The 24,244-nt window shown below is 41.0% G+C and overlaps 1 protein-coding gene across 1 annotated transcript in view; it reads left to right on the forward strand.

Annotated features, from left to right (window-relative positions):
- The window catches only part of ELAPOR2 (endosome-lysosome associated apoptosis and autophagy regulator family member 2), a 1,439,853-nt gene that overhangs the window by 331,167 nt on the left and 1,084,442 nt on the right, over window positions 1-24,244 (forward strand). The window contains exon 2 of the mRNA XM_044088347.1: window positions 23,454-23,574. Coding sequence (XP_043944282.1) covers window positions 23,454-23,574 — 121 coding nt within the window. The remainder of the gene's footprint in view (window positions 1-23,453; window positions 23,575-24,244) is intronic.

Genomic DNA, 24,244 nt, shown 5'->3' on the forward strand with positions numbered 1-24,244 from the left:
GTCAAACATTTAGTTTTAATATATTTTTAACTAATATGCATGCTAAGTAACACTGGTTCAAGTTAATGCATGGCAAGAAATTTTAATAAATATGGTGTAATGCATTTTAACCATCCTGTGAGCTTCCCAGTTGAAATTATTAGTAAGTCATTAGTTGTGTTCTACACTGAGGGGCACTCTTCCACATTTTGAAGATGAAAGGTTAAGACCTATGGGTGTGTGAGATTAAGGCATAAAGATGGAAACAGAAGAATGACTGACTAGAGAACTCTAAGGAGCTGGCAGGACAGTGGCTTTAGTGTTTCAGGTAACTCAGTGAACTGCTGAACAAATGAGGAACTAAACAGGCTGGATAGATGCATAAATAATGGCAGAATCAAAGGTTGGAGGAAGGACTGAAACTGACCACTGACAGAGAGAAGCAATAAGTAACTGAAAAAAATGTGGCTGTACCCAGGGCATGAAGGTTATGTTAACTTAAACAGATCTTTACCTTGTGAAACACTCCCCAAGGAACAATCAAAAGTTTACGAACAATGGGAGGAACTGAATCAGTTCCTAGGAATATACTGGGTAGTGATGTGATGCCCACCACTGCTACCAATATGTGATAGCCACCAATATGTGTTGGCCCAGTAATCAAGGAGCCTGAATCCTCACCACTGACACTGGATTGGGATGTGCACTTGGAATACAAATGGATACACTCAGTATTTTTCACATGCAGACCTCTCTGCTTCAAGCACAATTTCCCTTAAGAGCACACAGGGAACACACACAGCCCGGGGTTTGGATGTCTCTATCTGTCTCCCTGCAGGTCCCTAGTAAGACTCCCCACTGGTACAACTGTAGGGTTAGGTCTTCAGCTGAGTGTCCAAGCCAAGTCCTCCAGCACCCACTCTGTAAACCCAGTGCTTTGTGCCCCTGCTTCTAGTAGCTGACACACAATCTTTTAAGATTCAGTTTTAACACACACACACACACACACACACACACACACACACACACACGCACACACACCTGGGAAAGGCTGGCCCAGATAACCTGCTCTACCAACTTTGCTGAGACTGTAAGGTAATTATCACTGCCATTAATCAGTTACTATAAGGCTCTTAAAAAGGTATCCAATTATACTGTGCAGTATTAATGCTAATAAAAATGGTAGTAGTTCACCAAGATGGCTAGGTCTTCTGGAGTGGCCCACACAGTGTCACCAAATATAAGTACTCTCCAAGGTTAGATACTTTCTACAAGCATCAGCCACAATAAAAGTTTTAAATATATTTAATAATAAATAATAAAGTATATGAAAATAATGAATATATATATTCACAGTAGACCACAGAGCTCAGATCACAGGAAATGTTGAAAAAAACATTGATGGGGACAGACTCAGACAAATAACGAAAAACAATAGATAAACTAAGCTTCACTTTATTCCTGACTGAATCTAAGAGAATTACTGTTCCGTAATTAAGTTACTTACTACTGCAAGGCAAGATGCTGTGGTTGAGGGTCTTTCTAGTCATGTTTCCCAAACAGACTATTCTATACTCTCAGATTTCTCTTTTTAATATCTTTAATTTCCAAGAGGGCTGGCCTTATGACCTCATCTGGTCACCTGACTCTAAGTTTTCACAGTATTCCCCTTTGAAGCTTAGACAGGAAGTTAGCACAGACTGCCACAATACACATCCAAATGTTTATGGCAGTGCCTGGGGCTTCCCTTCTTTTCACTGAGCTAATGGATAAAGGCTCTTCCCCCGTCTCAACATCTCCGGTCTTATTCAGCACTGTGGGGTGCCTTTTAAGGGTTTAACAGCTTGTTTATTTTTCTTAGTTAACCTCTGTTGTGCCAGTATCCTCTATTAAAGCATATACATTTAATTCAGGTACAATAATACATGTATATTTCTCTTCATTTCAGCAGGGTGCACTGTTACATTTCAACACAAGCAAAACTCACAAATACATTTTCAGCACAAGCATCTGTGCAAAATCAGTTTGATATACAAATGACATACAGTTCTAATACATTTGTAACACAAGCATCTTGTATAAATCAGTTTAATTTTCAAAGGCCGTATCATTCTTTACAAATCTGCAGCTGGCTATGCTATCACTTGCCCATATCATCACAAGTGCAGTCAAGGGGGGAGCTCAGCGGGTAGGTTCAGAGAAAGGGTTATTCTGGATGGCAGCAACTGGAAAGGCAGGGACCATGAGAAAATTAACAAGGAAAATATATGTAACTATGTGAATGTTGTGGGTTCATCAAGCCCTATCAGAAGAGGAATACAGAAAAAGTTAGAGGGTTGGTGGATGGTGAAGAAACCTAACTGAAAATCAGAGATAGACAGATACTGTGTTATGGTTACCCAAAGGAATAGTGGATAACAAGGTGGAGAGGGAAGGGGTGGAGTATCAGTTGTATTTCAGAGAGTTTCAGACAACCACAGACAAAGTGCTAAAAAGCCGGATAGTTAAATGGATCTTCTGGCAGGGAATGGTGGGAGATGCATGCTAGTCAATAAAAAATGTATAAAAAACGTATACGCACCAAATGGGCTTGAAAGATTTTGTGGTATGGATTATGCCAGATGGTAGCAACATGGAAAGCAGGAAGGTGTGGGCATAAATGGAAGCACAGTTAATTATATGAAAATTTTGAGCTCATCAAACACTATCAGAAGATGAAGTAGAAAAAAAAAAAAAAAAAAAAGAAGATGAAGTAGAGATAATGGGGGGGGGGGGTGGCTGCAATGTCACCACAAAAATGGAAAAATACAGGTTGTACGGAAGGAGGAATAAAGGACAAGATTAAGTCATGGTATGATTCCAGTTATTCTCACTAGGGGTAATATATAAATCTGATGTTGTTAATCTTCTTCCCATTCATCACTAATGGGTTCAGTTCTGAGCCCTTGGAACCGAGTCAGCCTAATACCAAGCTCATGTGCACCAAAAACTCTCGAGCTAAGCTGCTACCCACATTGTCCTTCTACCAGTTACCTCAGATCTCGTTTGCCGCGCAGCCATATAGCAGCATTTCACCGAGCTCTCCAGCTAAGTGTTATATTTTATAGATAATTGTGTTTTTTTGAACTTTTTTCCTAATCTAACTTTTACCTTCTTTTATCTATCTAGCTCTGCCCATTGGGTATTTCTTATACCATCATTGGTGCACCCTCTCCTACCCTTGCGGTATTGTTTGAATACCATCGTTGGTATCTTCTTTCCTTTCTTCATTCCTTCCTTTTAGTCTCTAGTAGTGTGTGTTTCCATGTATATGGAAATATCTGATAAAAAAGGACTTTGATGTTTAATCATTGCACCTCTTGCAATGGCAAACTCCCTAACAGTGACTCGCATGATAATTGTGTGTATTGTCTGGGGGTTTCTCACCTCTCTGTGAAACCTCCTTGCCAGATTTGTCTAAGTTTTAGTCAGTGGACACTGAATGAAAGAAAAAAGAAACTGATTTTGAAAGGCCATTTAGTTTCTCCTTTCTCAGAGGCCCTTTCTGTATTGGAGGTCTCAACCCATCCAGTGAAGGACAAAAAAGTCCCCATTCAGATCCCTCTTTACCAGCTGGTGATAAAGGCAAGTCTCGTAAACATAAAGCCCACAAATCTTCATTGGAGCATAATATTGCTTCATCAGCTCCGACTACGTTTATTGCTTCTGTTCCGAGCTCTGCTCCGGTTGCCACTTTAACTAAGGTCATAGATATTACAGAAACTTCAATGTCGGCGCCACCTTCAGCACCGACCTCTGTGGCACCAGCCCTATTTACAATGTCGTCTATGGCTCTAACCTTACTTTCTACAATAGTTACGGTACCAACTTTGCCCTTTACCGCACTGAAAACGGTTCCGACAATTCCTTTGGAACCGATAATAACCTCAACTCTGAGTGCCTCTTCGGCACAGAGTCCCTTCTCTACGCCCCTGATTCCTCTATTACTTGTCTCCAAGTTAGAGACTATGGTGCCGAAAAAACTCAAATACCATGGACCTGGTACTCCCCTTCATTGGACCCGTTTTTAGGCCAGACGTACAGTCCCTTTCTGGACCGACCCGACTCCCCTTCAGGAGTGTCCACGAGGTCCACCAGGAGTCTTTCTGAATTTGATGTGGTGTACCTGCTGGATCAACTGTTGACAGCCAGAGGGATAACAAATGTTCCTAAGCCTCATCCCACTTTGGGGTTTGGATGTATTGCTCCCAGGGCTCCCACTTATACTCCACTTTCAGATTCATCAGTTCCAAAGCCCATTACTCTGATATCCTTGGTGGAAACCCATTCCTCGGTGCCGACAGTGACTCTCTCTGAGGCTTTGAAGCCACCCCTTTGGGTTTCAGTTCCATCGGAACCGACCCTTCCTCAGACTCATGGGCAAGTTCTTGGTTCTGAGCACTGTTCCAAGTTTTTTATTGGTTCAGTCCTTGGATCCGGGGATGACGCCTGCCATGATCTTGCTTGAGGCTCCATCTCCGGGAGTGGGTCTGACAGAGCAGGGTGTGACCCTGGTTCCAAGATTGTCCTACTCTGTTCCGGGCTCCCATTCCTCTTTGGAAGGGCCTGCTTTCCAGGTGATGGAGATGGTGCTTGCTTGTGGAAGCGCTCCTCCTACGTCGGAACTTCTCCCTGCTCCCTCTGAGCAACAGCTACCATGGGCCACCTCTCCAGGACACTGAGAGCAGAAGCCTCAGGAAACCCCATTTCAGGGTACCCATCTATCTGAGTCTTCCTCAGATATCCCCACTGAAGAACCTCCTCGGAAGAAGGTGTGTAAGAGGAAAAATATTGACTCTCCTGAAGAGTCTGTCATGGAGGATACTGACTATGATGATGGGGAGGGGTCCCCACAGTCACCCCCTGATGTCTCCATTGGAGACATCCTGGAAATAATGAAACAGAGGGGTGGCTGGAAGCCCTCTAATCCTCCCTTGGAGGAGTCCGTCTTTCTGCAGGCTTTTCATTCTCGGCCTTCTACCTATTGGGTGATTTCTACCTCTTGCGTGACCCCACATGCCAACGAGTTAGTCCAGCTCATTCTGCAGCATGTGTGGAAGAACCCCTGATTCTATTGAGGCCATTCCCTGGACACCAGATAAGATTCTTTACCCACCAGTGGAGCACCCCCACTGGTCTAGAGGCTTGCCAGTTGACACTATGGTGGTGGCGGCAGCCACTAAAAAGGATGTAGCAGAAGAAAGTCCTACTGTTCATCCACCCAACAGAGAGTCCTGGGCCGTGGACAGACTAGGGAATTGGGTTTATGCTTCAGCAACATATGCAGTCAGGTCCATGAACTATTTGACACATTTCACGAGACTCCAAAGAGATCTGATTTCCGAACTTTCTGGAGTCCTCGCGGGTCAAGTTTCTGACGGGGCACAAAACAAGGTTGCCTCTCAACTTACCACCATTGAGTCTGTCTCCAGCTCGTCCATGAGGTTGCTCTCCCACACAGCTGAAGGGGTGGGTAGAGCTGCGGGTGCAGGCAAAGTCATGAGGCGTCATGCCTGTTTGGGCATCTGTGATCTCGCGGACTCCTTCAAGTCCTCCTTTTTGAATGCCCCTATTGAACCATCTTCCTTGTTTGGTTCTAAAGTAAAGAACACACTGGCCAGGTGCGAACAGGATGGAAAGACCTTGTTTGCTGTTGGCCTATATTTTTGTGAGCCCCAACGTTCTTTTTCCAAGAACCAGAGGAGTGGGAAAATATGGCACATAAAATCTCAAGCTCCTTTCTGTAACACAGTTGGTGAGGATTCCCCTTGAGGCACAGGGGGTTCCAATGGTGGAAGACACCTCTTTAGGGGCAGAGGGGGTCCCCAAAATCAAGACTCCAAGGATTCTTTCTCCAGGCGGCCTGATCAATGCTCCTGAAGCGTTGCCCAATTGCTTTCCTCTGGAAGCAGTCAGGACTCTTTTTTTTTTTCTCTGCACCAAACTGCCTGGCGCTCTATTACAAAAGATTGGTGGGTGTAAAGAATAATCTCCAGAGGCTGTTACATCCCTCTAACATCCGGTCCAATACCTACAAAGAACCTTCCCAATGTTCCACCCAGTCAAAGGGAAGAAGTAGCTTCAGAGATAAGAAAGCTGTGTCAAAAAAGAGTCATCCAACCAGTCCCCCAAGTCCAATATGTATCTGGTTTTACTCAAGATTCTTTTTGGTGCCAAAAAAGACCAGGGACTGGAGACCCATTCTGGATCTCAGCCATCTAAACAAGTCAGTGGTTCAAACCAAATTCCGCATGGTCACTATTCAATCCATTCTCCCTTTTTATGGGAGGATGTTTGGATGTGCTCGATAGACCTCTGGGATGTGTATTACCACATCAAAATGGACAAACAGTCCAGGAGTCTCCTTCACTTCTGGCTAGGAGCTAATCATTACCAGTTCCGAGCCCTGCCATTCGGTCTCTCAACAGCCCAAAGAGTGTTCACGAAATACCTAGCAGTGGTGACAGCTAATCTGAGACTTCAAGGATTCCAGGTGTTTTCATATTTAGACGATTGGCTCATTTCCGCCCCCACCAAGTGTCTTCTGACCATGGCCCTCCATTACATACTCTCACTAGCGGAGTCCCTAGGCATTACAGTTCATTGGGAGAAATCCAATTTACAACCTACCCAACAGCTGGAATTTATAGGGACAGTTCTCAGTACTCGAACATGCCTGGTATCTCTACCAGTTCACAGGCTTCAGAGGTTAAGATTGCAAGTACGAGTGATAATATGTCAAAGAAAGGTGTCACCAAGAGAAGTTCTCCAGGCTCTGGGGTCCATGGCTGAGGCCATTACGATTGTTCCTCTGGCAAGATTACACATGAGACTGTTACAATGGCTCCTGTTGTCCCAATGATTGGCAAATCTCCACCCCCTAAACTCACAGATCCTCATTACCAACTCTTGCAAGCAAGATCTCCTCTGGTTGATGAGGCTAGACGCAGAACTTTGGTGTCGCCCCTTTCAGACTCCTCAACCCAATGCCACGGTGACCATGGATGCTTCCCTGATAGGATGGGGGGGCATTTTCAGGGAAAGACAGTCCAAGGCATGTGGTTCAGCTTAGAGGCCAACCTGCATATCAATGTTCTGGAGTTGAGAGTGGTGCTCTTGGCATTGCAGACATTACATCTGCTCCTTCCATCGGGAATTATTGCGATTTATGTCAGTAGTCTGGTACATAAACAAGGAGGAACCAAATCCTACCCCCTTTTTCGAGAGGCCATGAGAATTTGGCACTGGGCAATAGCTTTCAACTGCTTTCTTATAGCAATGCAAATCCCAGGGAGTTCCAACGTGATTGCGGACAGGCTAAGCAGATGCATCCTCCTTCCACACGAGTGGTGTCTCAATCCAAATGTGACGGCAGAAATTTTCAGCTGATGGGGCCAGCCTTGCTGTGATCTCTTTGCTTCCCCTTTGAACAACAAATGCAGCAGCTTCTTTGCCCTTTTTCCCCCAGAGAGGGAGTCCCCGAGAGATGCTCTGACTCACGATTGGCCCAAGGGTCTCCTCTATGCTTATCCTCCAGTTCCCTTGATACCCCTATTTTTGAAGAAAGCAATTCAGTTGAGATGCAAGGTGATCCTCATTGCCCCATTCTGGTCTCACCAAGTGTGGTTCCCCTTCCTCTGGCCTCACCTGTTACAACCTCCATGAATCCTGGACACTCGTCCAGACTTAATTTCTCACTCCCAAGTATTGACTCTCCCAAATCTGTCCACTCTCAAGCTGACAGTTTGGTTTCTTCACTTCCTTTAGTAGCCAGGCAGAAAACCCTTTCCTCACCTGTTTGAAATATTGTTCTGGCCTCCCATAAGCCATCCAGCAGAAAATGTTACAGAGATAAATGGAAAAGGTTTGCTCTTTGGTCTAAAGAACAGATGCTAGACCCCTTCTCAGCTCCTGTCTCTGTTATACTTCAATACCTTTCTGAGTTTTTTGAGAGTGGAGCATCAGCGAGTCCATTTAGCAACTATTTCCAATTTTCATAATGGTTTAGAGGGCATTCCACTTATGTCCACCTGCCTATGCAAGACCTTTCTCAAAGGAGTGTTTCATAGCGGACCTCCAATCAGGCATCCTTTAGAGGCATGGAATCTCTCCCTAGTACTACAGTCTCTGTCTTTACCTCCTTTTGAGCCTGCTGCAAAATGTGACCTCAAATTTCTTTCATGGAAAGCTCTATTTTTGGTAGCTGTCACATCAGCAAGACGGATATCAGAATTACAAGCCTTATGCATCAAGAGCCCATATTTAATTTTTCATAAAGATAGAGTATCACTACGTACTAATCCATCTTTTCTCCCCAAAGTGATTTCTGATTTCTCTGTGAACCAATCCGTTGAGCTCCCAGTGTTTTTCCCAAACTATTCCAATAAAGGAGAATACTGTCTACATTCATTGGACGTACATAGGCAACTATGTTTTTACTTGGATAGGACTAAATCTATCCGCAAGTCAGACCAACTTTTCATTTCCTTCTCTGGACCAAAAATAGGATATGTTGTATCAAAAGTCACTGTATCAAAATGGCTGAGAGATTGTATTGCCTTTTCATATTCACGTGCAAATGAGCCTAAACCTGACAATGTCAAAGCACATTCAACAAGAGCCATAGCAACTTCTGTTGCTTTTCACTCCAGAGCCTCTATGGACGACATTTGCACAGCAGCCATTTGGGCTAAACCTCACACTTTCATCAAACATTAAAAGTTGGATATGGTCTCCAGGTGAAGAGCGGCCTTTGGCTCAATGGTACTCAGGAGGAATGTTCTTCCGTAAGGGCCACCCAGGTTTTTCAGGTAGCGTGGGATTCTGTCCCATCATTGATGAATGGGAAGAAGATTAACAACATCAGATAAAGAAGTTATGTCTTGCCATAACATTCCATCTGTGTTGTTGATCTTCTTCTAGTCATCAAATCCCACCCTCTGCCCCCAACAAAGGCTCCTGGTGTTTATTATGGGTCCTTGTGGTGTTTTCAGGTTTTTTTTGCGCAGAAATGACCTCTGATTTTACTTGTATATGTTTCATGCAAATTCACTCTGAGGTAACTGAGAGAAGAGCATTGTGGGTAGCAGCTTAGCTTGAGAGTTTTTGGTGTACGTGAGCTTGGTATTAGGCTGATTTGGTTCCGAGGGCTCGGAACCGAACCCATCAGTGATGAATGGAAGAAGATCAACAACACAGATGGAATGTTATGGTAAGACATAACTTCTTTTTATCAACCATGGTATAGGTGGTAAGGCCAGCCTAACATCAAACAGGATAGGTTAATTCAAGCTCTAAAAGGGAAATTGGCAAGGCTTAAAATGGCCTGCAAGAGCAGCTAGCCTATTACTTACCTATGAACCTAGAAGAACTTTTTTGATACCTCGGCATAGACAAGAAAAGATGGAGTAGTGAGAAGGGGGGGGGGCTTAAGTTTCACCACAGAAACTGAAAAACAGCTTGTAAGGAAAGGAGGGGAATACAAGAAAGATGAGACAAGGAATGAAGGGGGGTGTGGCTGGATATATGGAGGGACCAGGTATTCAGGTGAGTGAATATACCTTCATAAGAAACATTTTTGTACAGACAGCATGTTCTTAGTGAAGGAAAACCCAGAAGAAATAATGGAAGAGATCCAAATACAGGAGAGATTCATATCAGATCATGCAGCATTGAGGCTTAAGGCAATTGTGCAGGAGCAGAAAAGAGTGAAATGGAGTGCAGGTAGGCTAGCTATAAATAGGAGTCAGAGGACAAGGAAAGATGCAAGGAGTAATAAAGGCATTAGTAAAGGACAAACTGGAAGAGCGCTGATGGGATGGGAACATGGTCACTGACATGGGAAACTGATGAGCAGAGAAGAAAAGGATGACTGAAGAGATGGAGAGAGAGCGAGAGAGAGAGATGGAGGTGGTACAGGTGAGCTGTATAAATGAAAGTAGAAGGGAAGCACTACAGATTAGAGAAAAAGCAATAAGAAAGAAATTAGCAAAATTACTACAGAGTAAGACGTTCAGAAATGCTGCTGGAGGGGCTCTTGGTGGACAGTGGCAGAGACGCAAGTGAAACGGCTTACCAAGAAATACAAGAAGCTGTTAGTGAGAGGTACGGAGGATAAAGGGAGGAGATGGAGAATATTTAGAAGAGGTGAAGCTAATCAGGGAAAGCGTTAAGAAATACTACAGGGAGATTTGCAAACTGGAAGAGACACAAGTCTCAGAATGGAACTAGGGAAAGAATCCAGAAAGATATATACTGGAGGACAATTAGAGAGAAATGTAATGCAGAAATGACAAGGATGAGATGAGGCACATCATCACACAAGACGAAGGAGAAGAAATCTTGAGGGTCCTATGGATTCTCCTAGTGCACTACAAGTATGGATGGAGGCCAGAATGTGGAAGGTTCTAGAGAAGGAATGCAAGAGAATACAGAATTTGGGCAAAATATCTAAAAGGGTGAAGAGGGCCAGGATGATCATGATACTTTAAAGGAGAGGAGAAAGAGAGGAAGGGGGAAATTATAAGCACGTCTGTGACTAATCTAAGTGTCAGTTTTTAGTGATGGTATTGGCAAGAAGATTGGATGAAATATTAACAAAAGTAATACAAGTAGGGTGGAATGGCTTCGTGAACTGATAGCCTTTTTATTGTCAATGCTTGCTAACAGGTGTGGTACCATTTCCGTGATGCAAACAGAAGTGATTATCAAACTAGCTGTGCCCTCTCTTTTGTAAGTTTCTGCCTGTGCCACTGTGAAAAGCAGTTCCACTGACACAGAAGTGTTGGGCAGAATTCTCAGTAGCTTTTTCTATGATCCTGCAACTCTTTTACTGGGGGCAGTAATGCCACTCCACTGCATCCACATATAGATGGGCACCCCGGAGTAGCACCCCATCTACATGTGGACGCAGTGGAGTGGCACCCCATCTACATGTGGACTCAGTGGAGTGGCACCCCATCTACATGTGGACTCAGTGGAGTGGCACCCCATCTACATGTGGATGCAGTGGAGTGGCACTCCATTTACATGTGGATGCAGTGGAGTGGCACCCTATCTACATGTGGACGGAAAAGAGCTAATGAAAACTGGACTGGGAATATACTTGTGTAGTTCTGTGTGTATACATACATAAATATGTGTATGTGTGTGTGTGTGTGTGTGTGTGTGTGTGTACACGCGCATGCGCACATGCCAGAATGCAAAATGGGTCAGGTCTTTTAAATCAATAGTGGGATTTCTGTGTGAAGCACAAGGGGTATCACTAGCATCTCTGCTAAGATGTTAAATGTTTATTTCACTTTCTATCAGTTGTCTTGTTTTGACATCAATGTTTCTTATGGGGCTCTTTTTGAATAAGGTCAGGAGGCTGATAAATATAGAGTGGGTCAAATGTTTGCAAACAGCAATGTGTAGTACATCTTATATTGAAAGTCAGAATTCCTGTGAAGGAGAAAATAATTGTAATATTTAATGTGTGCTAGGTATAGATAGAAATGGGGTTATGCACAGAAATGTTTCACAAAATTGTTACATGTCTCCATCTTGTAATATAATTGTTTCTGAGGTCACCATTCTTTGTTTTATTTAATTATTGTTAAATGAGAATACAAACTGATTGATGTGACACTGCCCAGTTTGTGCAAAACTTTAGAATTAGCACAATGAGCTGTTTTAGTACAAATGACAACATTTGTGTTAGAACTAAAATTCAATGCACAATTCATGAATGGTATGTTCTTAGGTTCAGTGAGTCATATATAACCTTAGATATAATCCTAAGTAGCTTTTCATAGGTTAGTACTAGGATAACTGCCCTTGGGGGCCATTTTAAGCCTAGCAAATTACCCAGTGTAAGAATCAGTCCCTGCATCTTGTGTTTGTAAGGTAGACACTTCTCCCACCGGAGGTGGGGTGGGGGTGGTGGGTGGTGCTGAGGTTTCCAAGATAAAAGTGCCATAACTGGATGAAATGCACCAGATGCACTAAACTTATTGTATGCCATGCCATATTTTGTTTTAAGAAAACATGTTCCAAGTTAACATTTAGTAATTATAAGTCATGAAATGTATTTTGCAGAGGAGCTAAACTGTTTCGTTTTATTGTATGTAATGTCTGAACCTATGATTTATGGAGTTCTTTACCACTATACTTAGAATAATTATCCCAAAAACTCTTTAGATTCCACTTGGCATGCATTTAAACAGACTGTGTTATACCAAGAAGGACAGGTGCTTGTAACATTAAGCTTTTCTTGTGTGAAATATCTACTTTTTTGTGCTCTATCTATTAAGTGTGGTAGAGACATATTCAGTTCCATAGTGGCTGCATGAACAGCTGTCACCATTGAAAAGGACTTGCTACACAAATAGAAAATGGAAGAAGTTTGCCTAACCTTTTTTTTCTGCATGACATACACTCTGCACACACAACTGTGGACAGTTTAATGACACTGATCCATATATCCCATGTCTTTGAGATGTGGGAGGAAATGGAGTTCCTGGAGAAAACCCATGTGACCACAGAGAGGATATTCAGACTCCGCACCGAAGGCATCCTATCCAAGAACTGGACCTAAACTGCCTTTTGGTGTGAGGTGATGAGCCACTCCCTGTTCTGCTATGCTGCCCTTTTAGCATGTAATTGTTTCAACTACTCAGCACCATTTTTTTCCTGTAGAATGAGCTGTTTAAGAGCAGTACACTAAAGGCTTTTCTTGACAGTATCAACCCCCCCCCATCAAGTTGAAATCATTATAAATTAATTTGGTACCTGGTTGTGCATCATTCAGATAGGCAAACTCTTAAATTATTAGAAAAATTATTTTCTTTTCACAAGTTGTATGTTTGCATTTGTCTCTAAAAAGTACATTGTACATGGAAACACAAAAATAGTGTTTTCCATTTTAGCTTTCACTGTACTATCACTTTTCATGCATATTAATAAGGTGGTATGATGTGGTCCTGCATACAGAGCTGTTCCCTTTCAAAAGTAACTTTAGCATATCCCAATCCTATGACATTCTTGACACTTTTTTACTTTATCAGCACTCCCTAGGGCTTAATGACAGAACCGCTTACTAAAACGTTATGCCGGAACCTTTAAGCCAAATAAAGTCCTGTCATTTTTTTATTGCTCTACAAAAAGGGAACTGTATATAAAAAAGGTTCACAAAATGTTGAAGTACTCTCATGGATGCATACTTCTTTCTATTTATATTCTGTAATTTTACAGAATAACCACTATGCTAACCTAAGAATGGAGCTGTGAGCAGCAGCACAGATTCTAAATGTGTGACCTATAGGGGAAAGTTGAATAGACCAACCACTTTGGGCATTTGCTGTGGTGTGCACTGTCCGCAAGAGAGAACATGGACCACAGAGTGTGTGCCGTGGCAGGACTAGCTACTTGACAGTATAAAAATATGGCTCTAGGTGATCTGGTCATATTGAATAATGTCACCAAAATGGGCATGGGTATTTGCTGTTGATATGTTGATTAAGGCCCCAGCCTACTCTGACCTACTCCATGGACCCATGCTTATGGTGAGAAGGATATATGTGCCCCTGTTGGCCAGTGTGTGCCTGCCATAAAGCCCAGCAGCCCTGGGTCAATAAGCTACTGGCCAGCTGGTGTCTGGTTGCCCAGCTTGAGTTACCTGGGATAGCACTGAGCAAAAGCTGGATGTGAAACCAATCAACCTGCTAAACATGAACTAAGAATTGCTACACTCATTGTAGGATCACTGACTGGACAGAGCTTGGAAGTGTATGACATGATGGTATGGAGGAGACTGGGCATCCTGCACATCCAGGAGAAAAAGGTGGAAGGGCAGTGCATCAAAGCCACTTGGCCTGGGGTCTAGAGTCTACTACTGTGGTGTTGGACAGGCTAGAAATGGTATGGGAATTGTGGTGAGGGAAAGGCTTCAGAAGATAATGAGGGATGTCATCAGAATTAGTGACAGACTAATGGCAACCAGATTCCATTGTAAGGATTGAGCATTATTCATAATTTCAGTGTATGCCCCACAGCAGGGCTGTTAGCGAGGAAAAGAGTGCATTTTGATAGCAGTTGCAGGAACTTCTAGATGAAGCTGAACAGCAGGAATTGGCATTGTTAATGGGTGACCTGAATGCACATATGAGGACTGACTGCGACCACATGGGTGGAGCAACAGGAATAAAGAAGCGGACATCATTCTAGATATCTGACTGGCAAATGGCTTGATGGTAGCCAACACATGGTTCAGAAAGAGTCACAAGATCAAATACAGAAGTAGTCAACATGCAACTTGGGCAGACTTCTTCCTAGTAAAGAAAGAACACTGGGATAGAGTCAGTGGTTGCAAATTCACCCTCAGTGAAACAGTTGGTCCACAGCATAAACCACTGGTTGCCATAATCAGTTGCAAGCAGTGGTCAGAGAAGGCTCTAAAGTCAACAGAGACCAGGCTGAAGACCTGTAGTTGAGTGCAGTGAAAGCACAACAGTTCAAGGAATTACTTAGGGCTGTAACACCTCAGGAAGAAGAAGAAGAAATGGGGAGAAAATAAGAATGGCAGCACCTCAAAATAGCATGTGTAAGTGCTACAGAACAGATATATGGTCAAGCCAGGTATGGAAATAAGGTACATAAGGAAAGCTGGTGGTGGAAGTCATCATAAGAAAGTTGTGTAGGATAAAGTGGGTGATAGAAAAGACAGACCAGGCTAGGAGGGAATCCTGGTTCTCTAACAAAGAGGCAAGGAGATGAATTGAAATAGCAAAGAACAAGGCATCAGAGGAACTCTGCCAACTTCTGTGAAGTGAGTCATTCGATGGCACAAAGAAACTATTAGGTTGCAAGGCCAAGACATAGTCAGGCACTCTTTATAAGAGATGCCAGAAACAAGCTACTTACCAGTCCAAAAGACATCAGAGGCAGAAGGAAGTACTTCCAGCAGCTTTTGAATGAAGAAAACCTTACAGAAGCTGTACTGCCCCAGACATAGCCTACAATTAGAGAGGAGGAGGAGCCCACTCTAAAAGAAGTAAGAACACTACTAAAGAAAATTAAAGTCGGGGAAAGCAGGAGGCTCAGATGAGGTCACAGCAGATATGATCAAGATGTTGAATGATATAGGGGAGAAATGGCTCCTGAGGGTACTCATAGCAGTATGGAGAGAAAGATGTATCCCAAATCACTGGAAAATAAGCATACTAGTGCCAGTGTTCAAGAACAAAGGGGACATACACAACTGTGGGTAGTATACAGGTAATAAACTCTTATCAAATTGCGTGAAAGTTCCGGAGAGAGTGACTGGTAAATGCATATGCAAGTACTAGAAAGTAAGATGGGAAATGAGCACTTTGGATTCAGATCAGGATGCAGCACAACTGACCCAATGTGTGCAGTGAGACAAATACTTGAGAAGAAGCTAGAAAGGAGGAGAGAGTCCAACTGGGCATTCCCAGGCTTAAAAAACGCATATAACATTTCCCAAAAAGCTGGTTTTGGCAGTCCTGTGGTGGTTTGAAGTCCCAGAAACATTGCTAGAATTAGTTCAAGCTATATACAAAAACCCAATGAGTCCAGTATGAACAGTGTCCGTTACAGAGGGGTTCCCAGTGGGAGTGGGTTATGTCAGGGTTCATATCTGAGCCCACTGCTGTTCATACTGGTGATGTACTACATTAACAAACAGGTCAGACTGGACAGATCAACAAAGTTGCTGTATGTGGACAATGTGGCATTAAAGGCAGACTCTGAGCAAGAACTTCAGCAAAGGGTAGAAGAGTGCAGTGTAAAACTGAAGGTACATGGAATTAAACTGAGTACAGATAATAAGGTAGTTGTAATGGCACAAATAGAGGAAATCAGAAGAAGATTAAAAGTGAGATAGAAGGGAAAATGGTGGAATAGACTAACAGCTTCAAGTATCTGGGAGGGGTGGTTGAAGAGAAGCGAATTCTGAATGAGTCGGTCAAAACTGCAGTCAGTCTTCATGGGAAATGTGCAGTTTTTATGGGAGATATTCAAAACTAGGGCTTGTTAAATGTGATGTTCAGCTTTTACTCACTAGGCAGGGTAATGGCTGAATGTAGTGGATTAAACGTTTGCAGTCAAATTCTGTATTTTTACATTACTGTTGCTTGTAAATGATTTCTAAACCTAAAAGATGAGGATGTTGTGACAAGATCCACAGCTGGGAAGTGTTTCCCTCATTTTTTCGTATTACTTTAAGGGGATCTGAGTAGCTCACAGTACTGTTTTTCAGTTTTTAATTATTTTGTTGTGTTTGTCTGCTTTTGTGTTTGTGTGTATGCTTATGTCTCTGCATATATTTAGTAACTTCTGTAAGGCACTATTGGAGCATACTTGACCTTAACTTATATACAAGTGATCACTCAGTTTTCCAGGCGGCATTTACTGTAGATACAGCTAACTTTGCTCTGAAAATGCGTGATTTTTATTTTTCATTGTAGCATATTTTTTTATTTATATTAGTATAGTATGGGAAATTTAAAAAAATGTTGCTGTGACCCATTAACATAACGATTCTTGCATATTTAAACATCTCCCACTACTTGTATACACTAACTGTGAGATTACTGTATCTCACAGTAATGAAAATATGTATAGCAATCTCAATATATGTTCCCTCTTTCATTATTGAGTTTACAGATTTGATTCTTGAGCTTTCAAAGGTCACCTGTCCAGATGTGATTTGCATTCATGCCATAATAAATAAAACAATGAGACCTTTAGAAGATGCAGTTCCTATTCTGCAGATATCTAACACAGAAGTAAAATAACACTCATTCTAGAATTCTGCTGTTGTACTTGTAGACCTGTTATACATGCGACTGAGAGGGAGTGAGAGTAAAAAATAGTCACTGATTTGTTCACTGTTTTGTTTTTAAGTGATTTATTTAATTTTAGCAGTGCAAGTAACTACTTTGTTTACTGGGCATTTGAGTATTTAAAAGCGTACATAGTCATCTTTGTACTATGCAAGTATTTTCATGCACATGCATATATAGCTATATGTAGGCACTACCATGGTATAGTAATGGACAGTGTTGCTGACTAATGAGGTGGACAGCACGTAGAATATGCAGGAGCATACAACCGGCTTTTTTTTAATTTAAAACCATAACCGTATTCAAAGCTGATCCCATTCTGATGTAGCCCCAGTCCCTTTCAGTTAGACTGACCTATTCCTTTTGTCCCTGCAGCTCCACGTTACATTTAAGACACCAGCCAGCCCTGGTAATCATTTTTTTGATATGGTGATGGTGTGAAAGTGAGAGAGGTAAGTGACACCAACCATATCTCAGCTTGTTTCATAATCCCTTCTGTGCTTTTGGGAAGTACAGGAACAGATGTTTGAAACTGCAGGAGGATACTGTTTAGTACGGTTTGGGAAATGGTGAAAAATAAGATGAGGGGATTCAACAAACTGGCTACATTGAAATAGTTATGTGTCAAGGAAAACATAATGAAGATAACTGCTATACAGAGAAGGGAGTATAGGCAAAGAAAGCTATAGCCCTGGCTAAAGGCAGAATTTTGCTGGCCTAAACGAAGGGAAGATTGTAGAAATAGTATATGAAATGGGATAAATGGTAAGAAGACAAAAGATATTGAGATGCCGATGAAAAAGATCCGCTAATGCCCCACAACTGGCTGCAGTTATCCCTATGACAGGAGATGCCATGACTTGGGTGTGGTGGTGTGTTACAGCAATATGTTAATCCCCAGTTCCTTGCTAATAAATTGAGTGGGCAACACTAAGTTTTGTTTTTTATTAGCTACCTACAATTCCTGGTTTAGAACATACTAATTAATATGATAGGTTTATAAGCACAATATATGGCAAAACTGAAGTGTGTTTGCTGGCAGAAATCTAATTAACTGAGCTGCAGATGAGGTATTATGGAATAGTCAGCAAAACTTGAGTGAAAAGGAACCTGGCTGTCAGTAAAGAAGCATCAGTTAAGCTGAACAGTTTCACCAAGTATTCCTTTGATTTATCAGACATATCCATGCAGTAAAATAAATGACACTGTTAGCAGCTTGTCAAAAAGTAGAATTTATTAGATAAGACAAGAGTAGTGCAAAGTTTATGTAGTTTACTAGAAAATGCAGTTTAGCAAAAACACAACATTAAAATAGCCTTAATAAAAGAGATGGGCCAGTGCATACAGACTGACCCCTTCCCCAGAATGGACACACACACACACACACCAGCATACATAATACCGTGGTATGCTGTGGCTGCCCCGAGGTGAGAGTTCTGCTTTATGCCTCCTTTGTATTGTTTAGATGCCAGTCCATCTGTACTTCTGGGCATATGTTGCAGTACAGGCAGACTAATGTAGTCATTCCATACTGCAGTGTAGGCAGAACAAGTTGTTCAGATACTTTGGAGAATACTGAAGGATTAGTAATATATTGGACTACAGAAGCTGTTTAGCAGGTAGTTAATTATTTAGCTCGTTGTACATAGGAATCATATCTTGTCCTTCCTCTACATAGGACTATGGAGTGTAGATACGGAAAGGAACAAATGGGCATATATGAAATGGACCTGGAAGGAAGTAAAGATAAAATTTGAAGGATTTCATAAAAATATGTTGCAGGGTCTGGGTTAATTACCTTCACATGTTTACAGGGAGATGGCATGTTTGAACATGCTGTCAAAATCTATGCAGTCTATACTAAGAAACTGAATTATGGCAATGATGGCTCCCATGCACACTGATGAGGTAGAAATTAGAATGGAGTTGTTAAGATTGCTGTTCTTAATTCAATCCTATAAAAAATTGCTTAAATGGGAACTCATGCTGAGATGAACAAGGGAAGATCTGTAAATGAAGTACATCTGGACTTCTGCAAAGGAGTTTCATATTTGTTGTAGAGGGTTGTTGGAAAATTTGAGACATATGTTGGTGAGCGTATAAACTGTTGAGGTAGATAGGGAAGGGAATTTGTTACCAGAACCAGAAAAGTAACAGGTGAGGCTGACTTGAGAAAAGTTGTTAAGCAACTTGTGAATGCTGTCCTGTTTGTTTGGACCAGTTAGATATGACTATTTCCTGTGTGTAGAGGGGAACGAGTACCACTTGGGAATTCGGCTTGACTAGGCTTAAAAAGTCCTCCTAGCCTAATAGTCTAGTATCTTTCCATGTTTCTTTGCTTAGCTTAAATCATTGTTTGTAGTGTAAAAGTGGAGTGTTGAAAGCCAACAGGATGATCGTATTTATACCTGATGAACAGCTGTTTTGATGTCTCACCATACTGTTCTCCAAAGAGTATTCATTTCCCAGAACCCAAAAATGTCAGCTAGCTTGAAATTCCCCACTGCCCCTAGGTGAATGTAGAGAAATCTCTTTGACAGTATAGTGTTAGTGAGCACTGTAATGAGTTGGTGTGGTTCTACCTTTCCCTAATTATTCTTACTAGCAGTCTGCCACTGGTCATCATACCCCAGACATACTGATTCAAGTGGTGACCATTGCTGCTATATGTGTTGTAAAACTGCTCTCTCATCACCATCACTCTGTGTTTTTTTGTCTTTCTGTTGTATGTAGACACACATACAATATTGTGAGGGCTTATTATACTTTTTATAAACACTTAGTTTGCATGACTTCCATAATTCACTACTACAAGCCAAAACATTTGATCCGGGGAAAAAATACTTGTCAGAATACAGTATACTTGTTTTGAATGTAGCAATTGCCTTTTTCCAGTAGCTTTGACTGCACTTTTCTAATACAAATCAACTTAATTTATGTAGTGTCCATGTGATCACCTCTTCATACATTTTAAGTTAAGCAACCATAACCTGCATAGCAAAACAGGAACTAGTATTACTTATTTATTAGTTTGCAATTACAGACATATCAGTGCAGTTGTTTGCAATGGAAACAAAATATATTACTCAAAACAGATTATGTGAAACCATCTTCCTAAATGTGCAGTTTGTTTCTAACCCACCTCTTAGGAAAAAGTAATTCCCTCTATATCTTGTCTAGGAATGCAGGTAGGTAGGGATGACAAATGTAAAGTAGTAGATGCTTAGTTCTAACTAATGTCAGATATTGTAGGATATTCTTTTTGGTTAAATGTTGTAGGAAATATGAAGGAAAAAGCTTGTGTGATAAATATCCAAAAAATTCCTTTCATAGTCCATTGAACTACTGTATCCACTTTAAGTAGGAAGAGATTAAGAGAACGTGACTATTGTGCTATTTTTTTCTCCTCTTGAGGACTACTGAGTTTTTAATATATATCAAACTTTTATATATGTTAGCCACATGACTATTGCATCAGAGAAGGATTGGTTATGGCTAGAGATGACTCAGACAATTAATTGCTCTAGTGAGCACAAATCCTGATGTCTCCATCCTTTGGTCACACCAAGAACTATCTTACATTTAGTTATTTATTTATTGGCATTTGTTTACCAAGAAAGTCCACTGGGCCAAGAGAACCCATTTTCAGTGGAGGCTCGGGGAGAAAAGCTCCACAGTATAACAGTACAAAAATATATAACAGCAAATACAATATAAGACAGCTTCCAGATGCAAGCAAGTAAGCATAATGAATGCATAGTAATATACAATAAATTATAAGGGTGTCACACAAATCATATGTACATATGAGTATAGCAGAACATAACTAGTATTAAACATAATTAAGTGGTATATACAAGGTATTTGAGATAACTGGGTAGTAAAAGGATGGGAAGAGGGGCAGTGAGAGTTGATGTTGAAAAAGATGGATAGAAGAGTGAAAGTTAGCAAGGTTTGTTTTGGTGGTGAGTATGAATGAGTCTGAAAAGGGGGGGGGTGTAGGCTAGTATGTGAGTAAATTTAGAGTGTAAGCATTCAAGTTATGGAATAACAAGAATAGAGGCATGTGCATTGCCAGAGGGAAGAGAGGTGTCGTCGTAAACCTTTTTTGAAGGATGGGATTGTTCTAGAAGTTCTGATAGCTGATGGTAAAGAGTTCCAAAGTTTGGAGACAGAGAAGGAACAAAGCATGTTGCCGGCAGGGACTTTAGGTTTCCATACTTGTAGTAGTAGTAGTTGGTTTTCAGATCTAAGTGGTCTGTTGGGTTGGTAGTGGGTGAGGATGGAAAAGAGGGCTGGGCAGTCTCAGGGTTTGTAAATAATTTTGTGAGCTGTGATTAGTTGTAGGTAGGTAAGATGATGGGGAAGTTAGAGCCAGTTAAGTGATTTTAAGGAGATACAATGATGGGAAGAGTATTTTGCATTGGTTGGAAATTTGGCTTTGCTGTAACAAGTCTCAAGCTTGTTTCTTTAGAGTGCAGTTGATATCGGTTAGGAGAGGAGTGCCATAGAGTAGTGAGGGTAAGAGAAAAGTTAAGGCAAGAATGTGTTTGGTGGAGCAGTTTGAGAGTATTTTTGTCGGTAGAAGGAGCCTAGCTTATAGTTTTTTTTTTTTATATTATTATGGATATGGAGGTCAAATATCAGGTTTTCATTCATGATAACCCCTAGTAATTTTGTGTGGGAGACAGCTTCTATAGTTATGTTGCTTTGAGAATGAATTGTGAAGTCTGTCTTAGTGACAGAGAGGTTTTTCTTGGGAGTGAATACTATCATTTTTGTTTTGTTTGGGTTTAGAGCTAGATGATTATTAGCCATCCAGATTTCGGTAGTGGTAAAGGTATTTTGGCAGATTTGCAATAGTTCTGTTGTTGATTTAGCAGAGCAAATAGTGGTCGAATTGTCTGCATATTGTACAACAGAGGCATGTGTGAGGTGGGTCTGGAAGTCATTTATAAAATTACCAAATAAAAGGGGGCCTAATATGGAACCTTGGGGCACTCGTGTAGTAGAGTTAAGGAATGGGGAGAAGGAGTTGTGCCATTGACTAAGAACCAACAAGAATGAGCAGAAACAGTGCTGAAAATGCAAATAACCAAAGTTTATGTAAACTACTGGACAAAAGAGCTAAGCCTTTAATAAATCGGTTGGTGTAGGTTTTGTGTCTTCACAGTGATTATTTCTCATTATTAGCTACCTTCCATTTTTGTCTGGTCATGTGATTTATCATATTTATTCCTTTAAGCATTTTTCCCATGGGATCCTGAACTTCCTGGGCATATGACCAATTTATAGCATTCTCTAACTTCATAGAGTAACTGATTATAAAGTGTCAAGGTTGTAGAAAATGTCATTCTGGTTTGAATCTCATAGAAAGTATGCTGCATGGATTTATCAAACTTGGAAGGGGGATGTTTGAGAGTGGAAAGAGGAAAGGCTCTGAGACTGATACGTACGTAATGAAGTAAGAAAAAGTAAGGTAAGGGTACTGATGTTCCAAATTATAAGGGCTCAGTAGCAGGGATATACATACCTCTCCATCTCTTTGAGCAAGAAATTTGGACAAAGCCATAAACAGTGGGGAGACAAATACCCAAAATTAGGGGCACTTTTTAAATATTGTTCTTACAAACTTAAAAAGTTGATAGAATAACAAGTTTTGCATTAGCTTGAGCATGAATTTATTGAAAGGTATGAAGTCTGAAACTAAAACGTCTGTCACTATCTTCAGACTTCAACCCTCATCAGTTTGACAGAAAACCACAATTTTATGAGAAACAGACCAAAAATGTGAGGCAAAAATCTGGACATTCTGTGAAAATCTGTACAGTTGAGTGGTATGGGGATATATATTTGAAGGCCAGAAGAGATGGGATATAGTAGCTAGAGAAAAAAAAAAACAAAAATTAACAAGTCTTACTTAAAGAAATATTTCATGAGGATGGTAATGAATATATGGAATACATTTTCAGAAAGTGTGGTAGAGTTGTTTTCATGGGGAAGAGGTCAATGTGATACAGATGTACATAGTGGTGGGATAGTGGTTAAGAGGCGCAGTTACATAGGTATTAATTCTGCCACACCTTGAGGATTCAAAACATTATAGGTATTTCATTCACTTGTTTGCTTATAACCATTACTTGGGATCCTTGCCAAAGATACCTGTGAAGTATGGAAAAAAATAAAAAGATTAAGTAGCTTGGTCCAAGCAAATTGCATGTGATTCACTGATAATGTGATTTATTTGAAACTTTTCACAATGAGCTCATGAGATATAGCATTTGTGTTTCCTGTTTGTCCAAATTGAATACCCAGTTTGCAACAGTATTTGCTGCACATAAGCCAGTACATACAGCAAACTAAAAATACATGTAGAGTAAATGCAACCAGTGGTTTAAACTGGGCAAGTAAGGTCACGGCAGATATGAGAATTCCATGCAACACTCCTTAAATGTGTAAAAATGATATAACCTTTTTTGTAAAAACATGTAATATCGGTTTGACAGGAAAGTTACTACCTAAAAGCTGAAACTAGTATGGCTGTTTACCATAGAAAATACACAAAATATAATAATGTTTTCTGTCTTCTAGGCTGACTATCATTTTGAATACACAGAATGTGACAGTACGGGATCAAGGTGGAGAGTTGCTGTGCCAAACTCAAACAGGATCTGTAATGGCTTGCCTCCTCCTGTCAGGGGTAAAGAGTGCAGTAAGTGTCTGGCAGTAAGCATGTATTATGATGCCATGCAATAGTAAATAATTTAACAGAGGTATGGGGAACTATATTTTTGATTTTTGCAAACATGAGTCAGAAAGTACCTTTGTTAAAAGTTTTATTTGCTTGTTTCAGACTCTTAATTACAGTGATGGTGAAGACATTGAAGTACAGGAGTAATAGAAAAATAGAAACCTAGACTATATAACCTTGCAGTCTGTGGTCTTATTTTGTAAAAAGTCTTCAGCACATTCAGAAAAAACAGAATTTGTGCACAGAAAACAGAAAAGTGTGTTGTTCAATCAGGTTGGAGGCATGCATTAAATAACATTCTGGGTATTGGTAAGTGGTCAGTGTAAATGAGAGTTGTGGAGTTGGGATGATTTGTTGTAATTTTGTTATATCCTGGGAAATAAGGAGACCACACGGTTCATGGAGTTGTAAGGCCTTTCTTTATTAAGAGCCCCCAGGTGCGCACCCATGCTACATGTTCACAACTTTGCCATAGCCATACATACACCGGAAACAACAAGTTACCAGAGAATACAGAACCAACACTACATGTTGCTAATCCCCCAGAGCGCCCCTACAGTACAATAACAGTATTACTTGCCCGATACTACATTCCTCCCCTCTTAAGCACTGAATACGCTTCTTTACATAA

The sequence above is a fragment of the Protopterus annectens genome, chromosome 11.part0 (genome assembly GCF_019279795.1).
Source record: "Protopterus annectens isolate FY-2018-M chromosome 11.part0, PAN1.0, whole genome shotgun sequence".
NCBI lineage: Eukaryota > Metazoa > Chordata > Ceratodontiformes > Protopteridae > Protopterus > Protopterus annectens.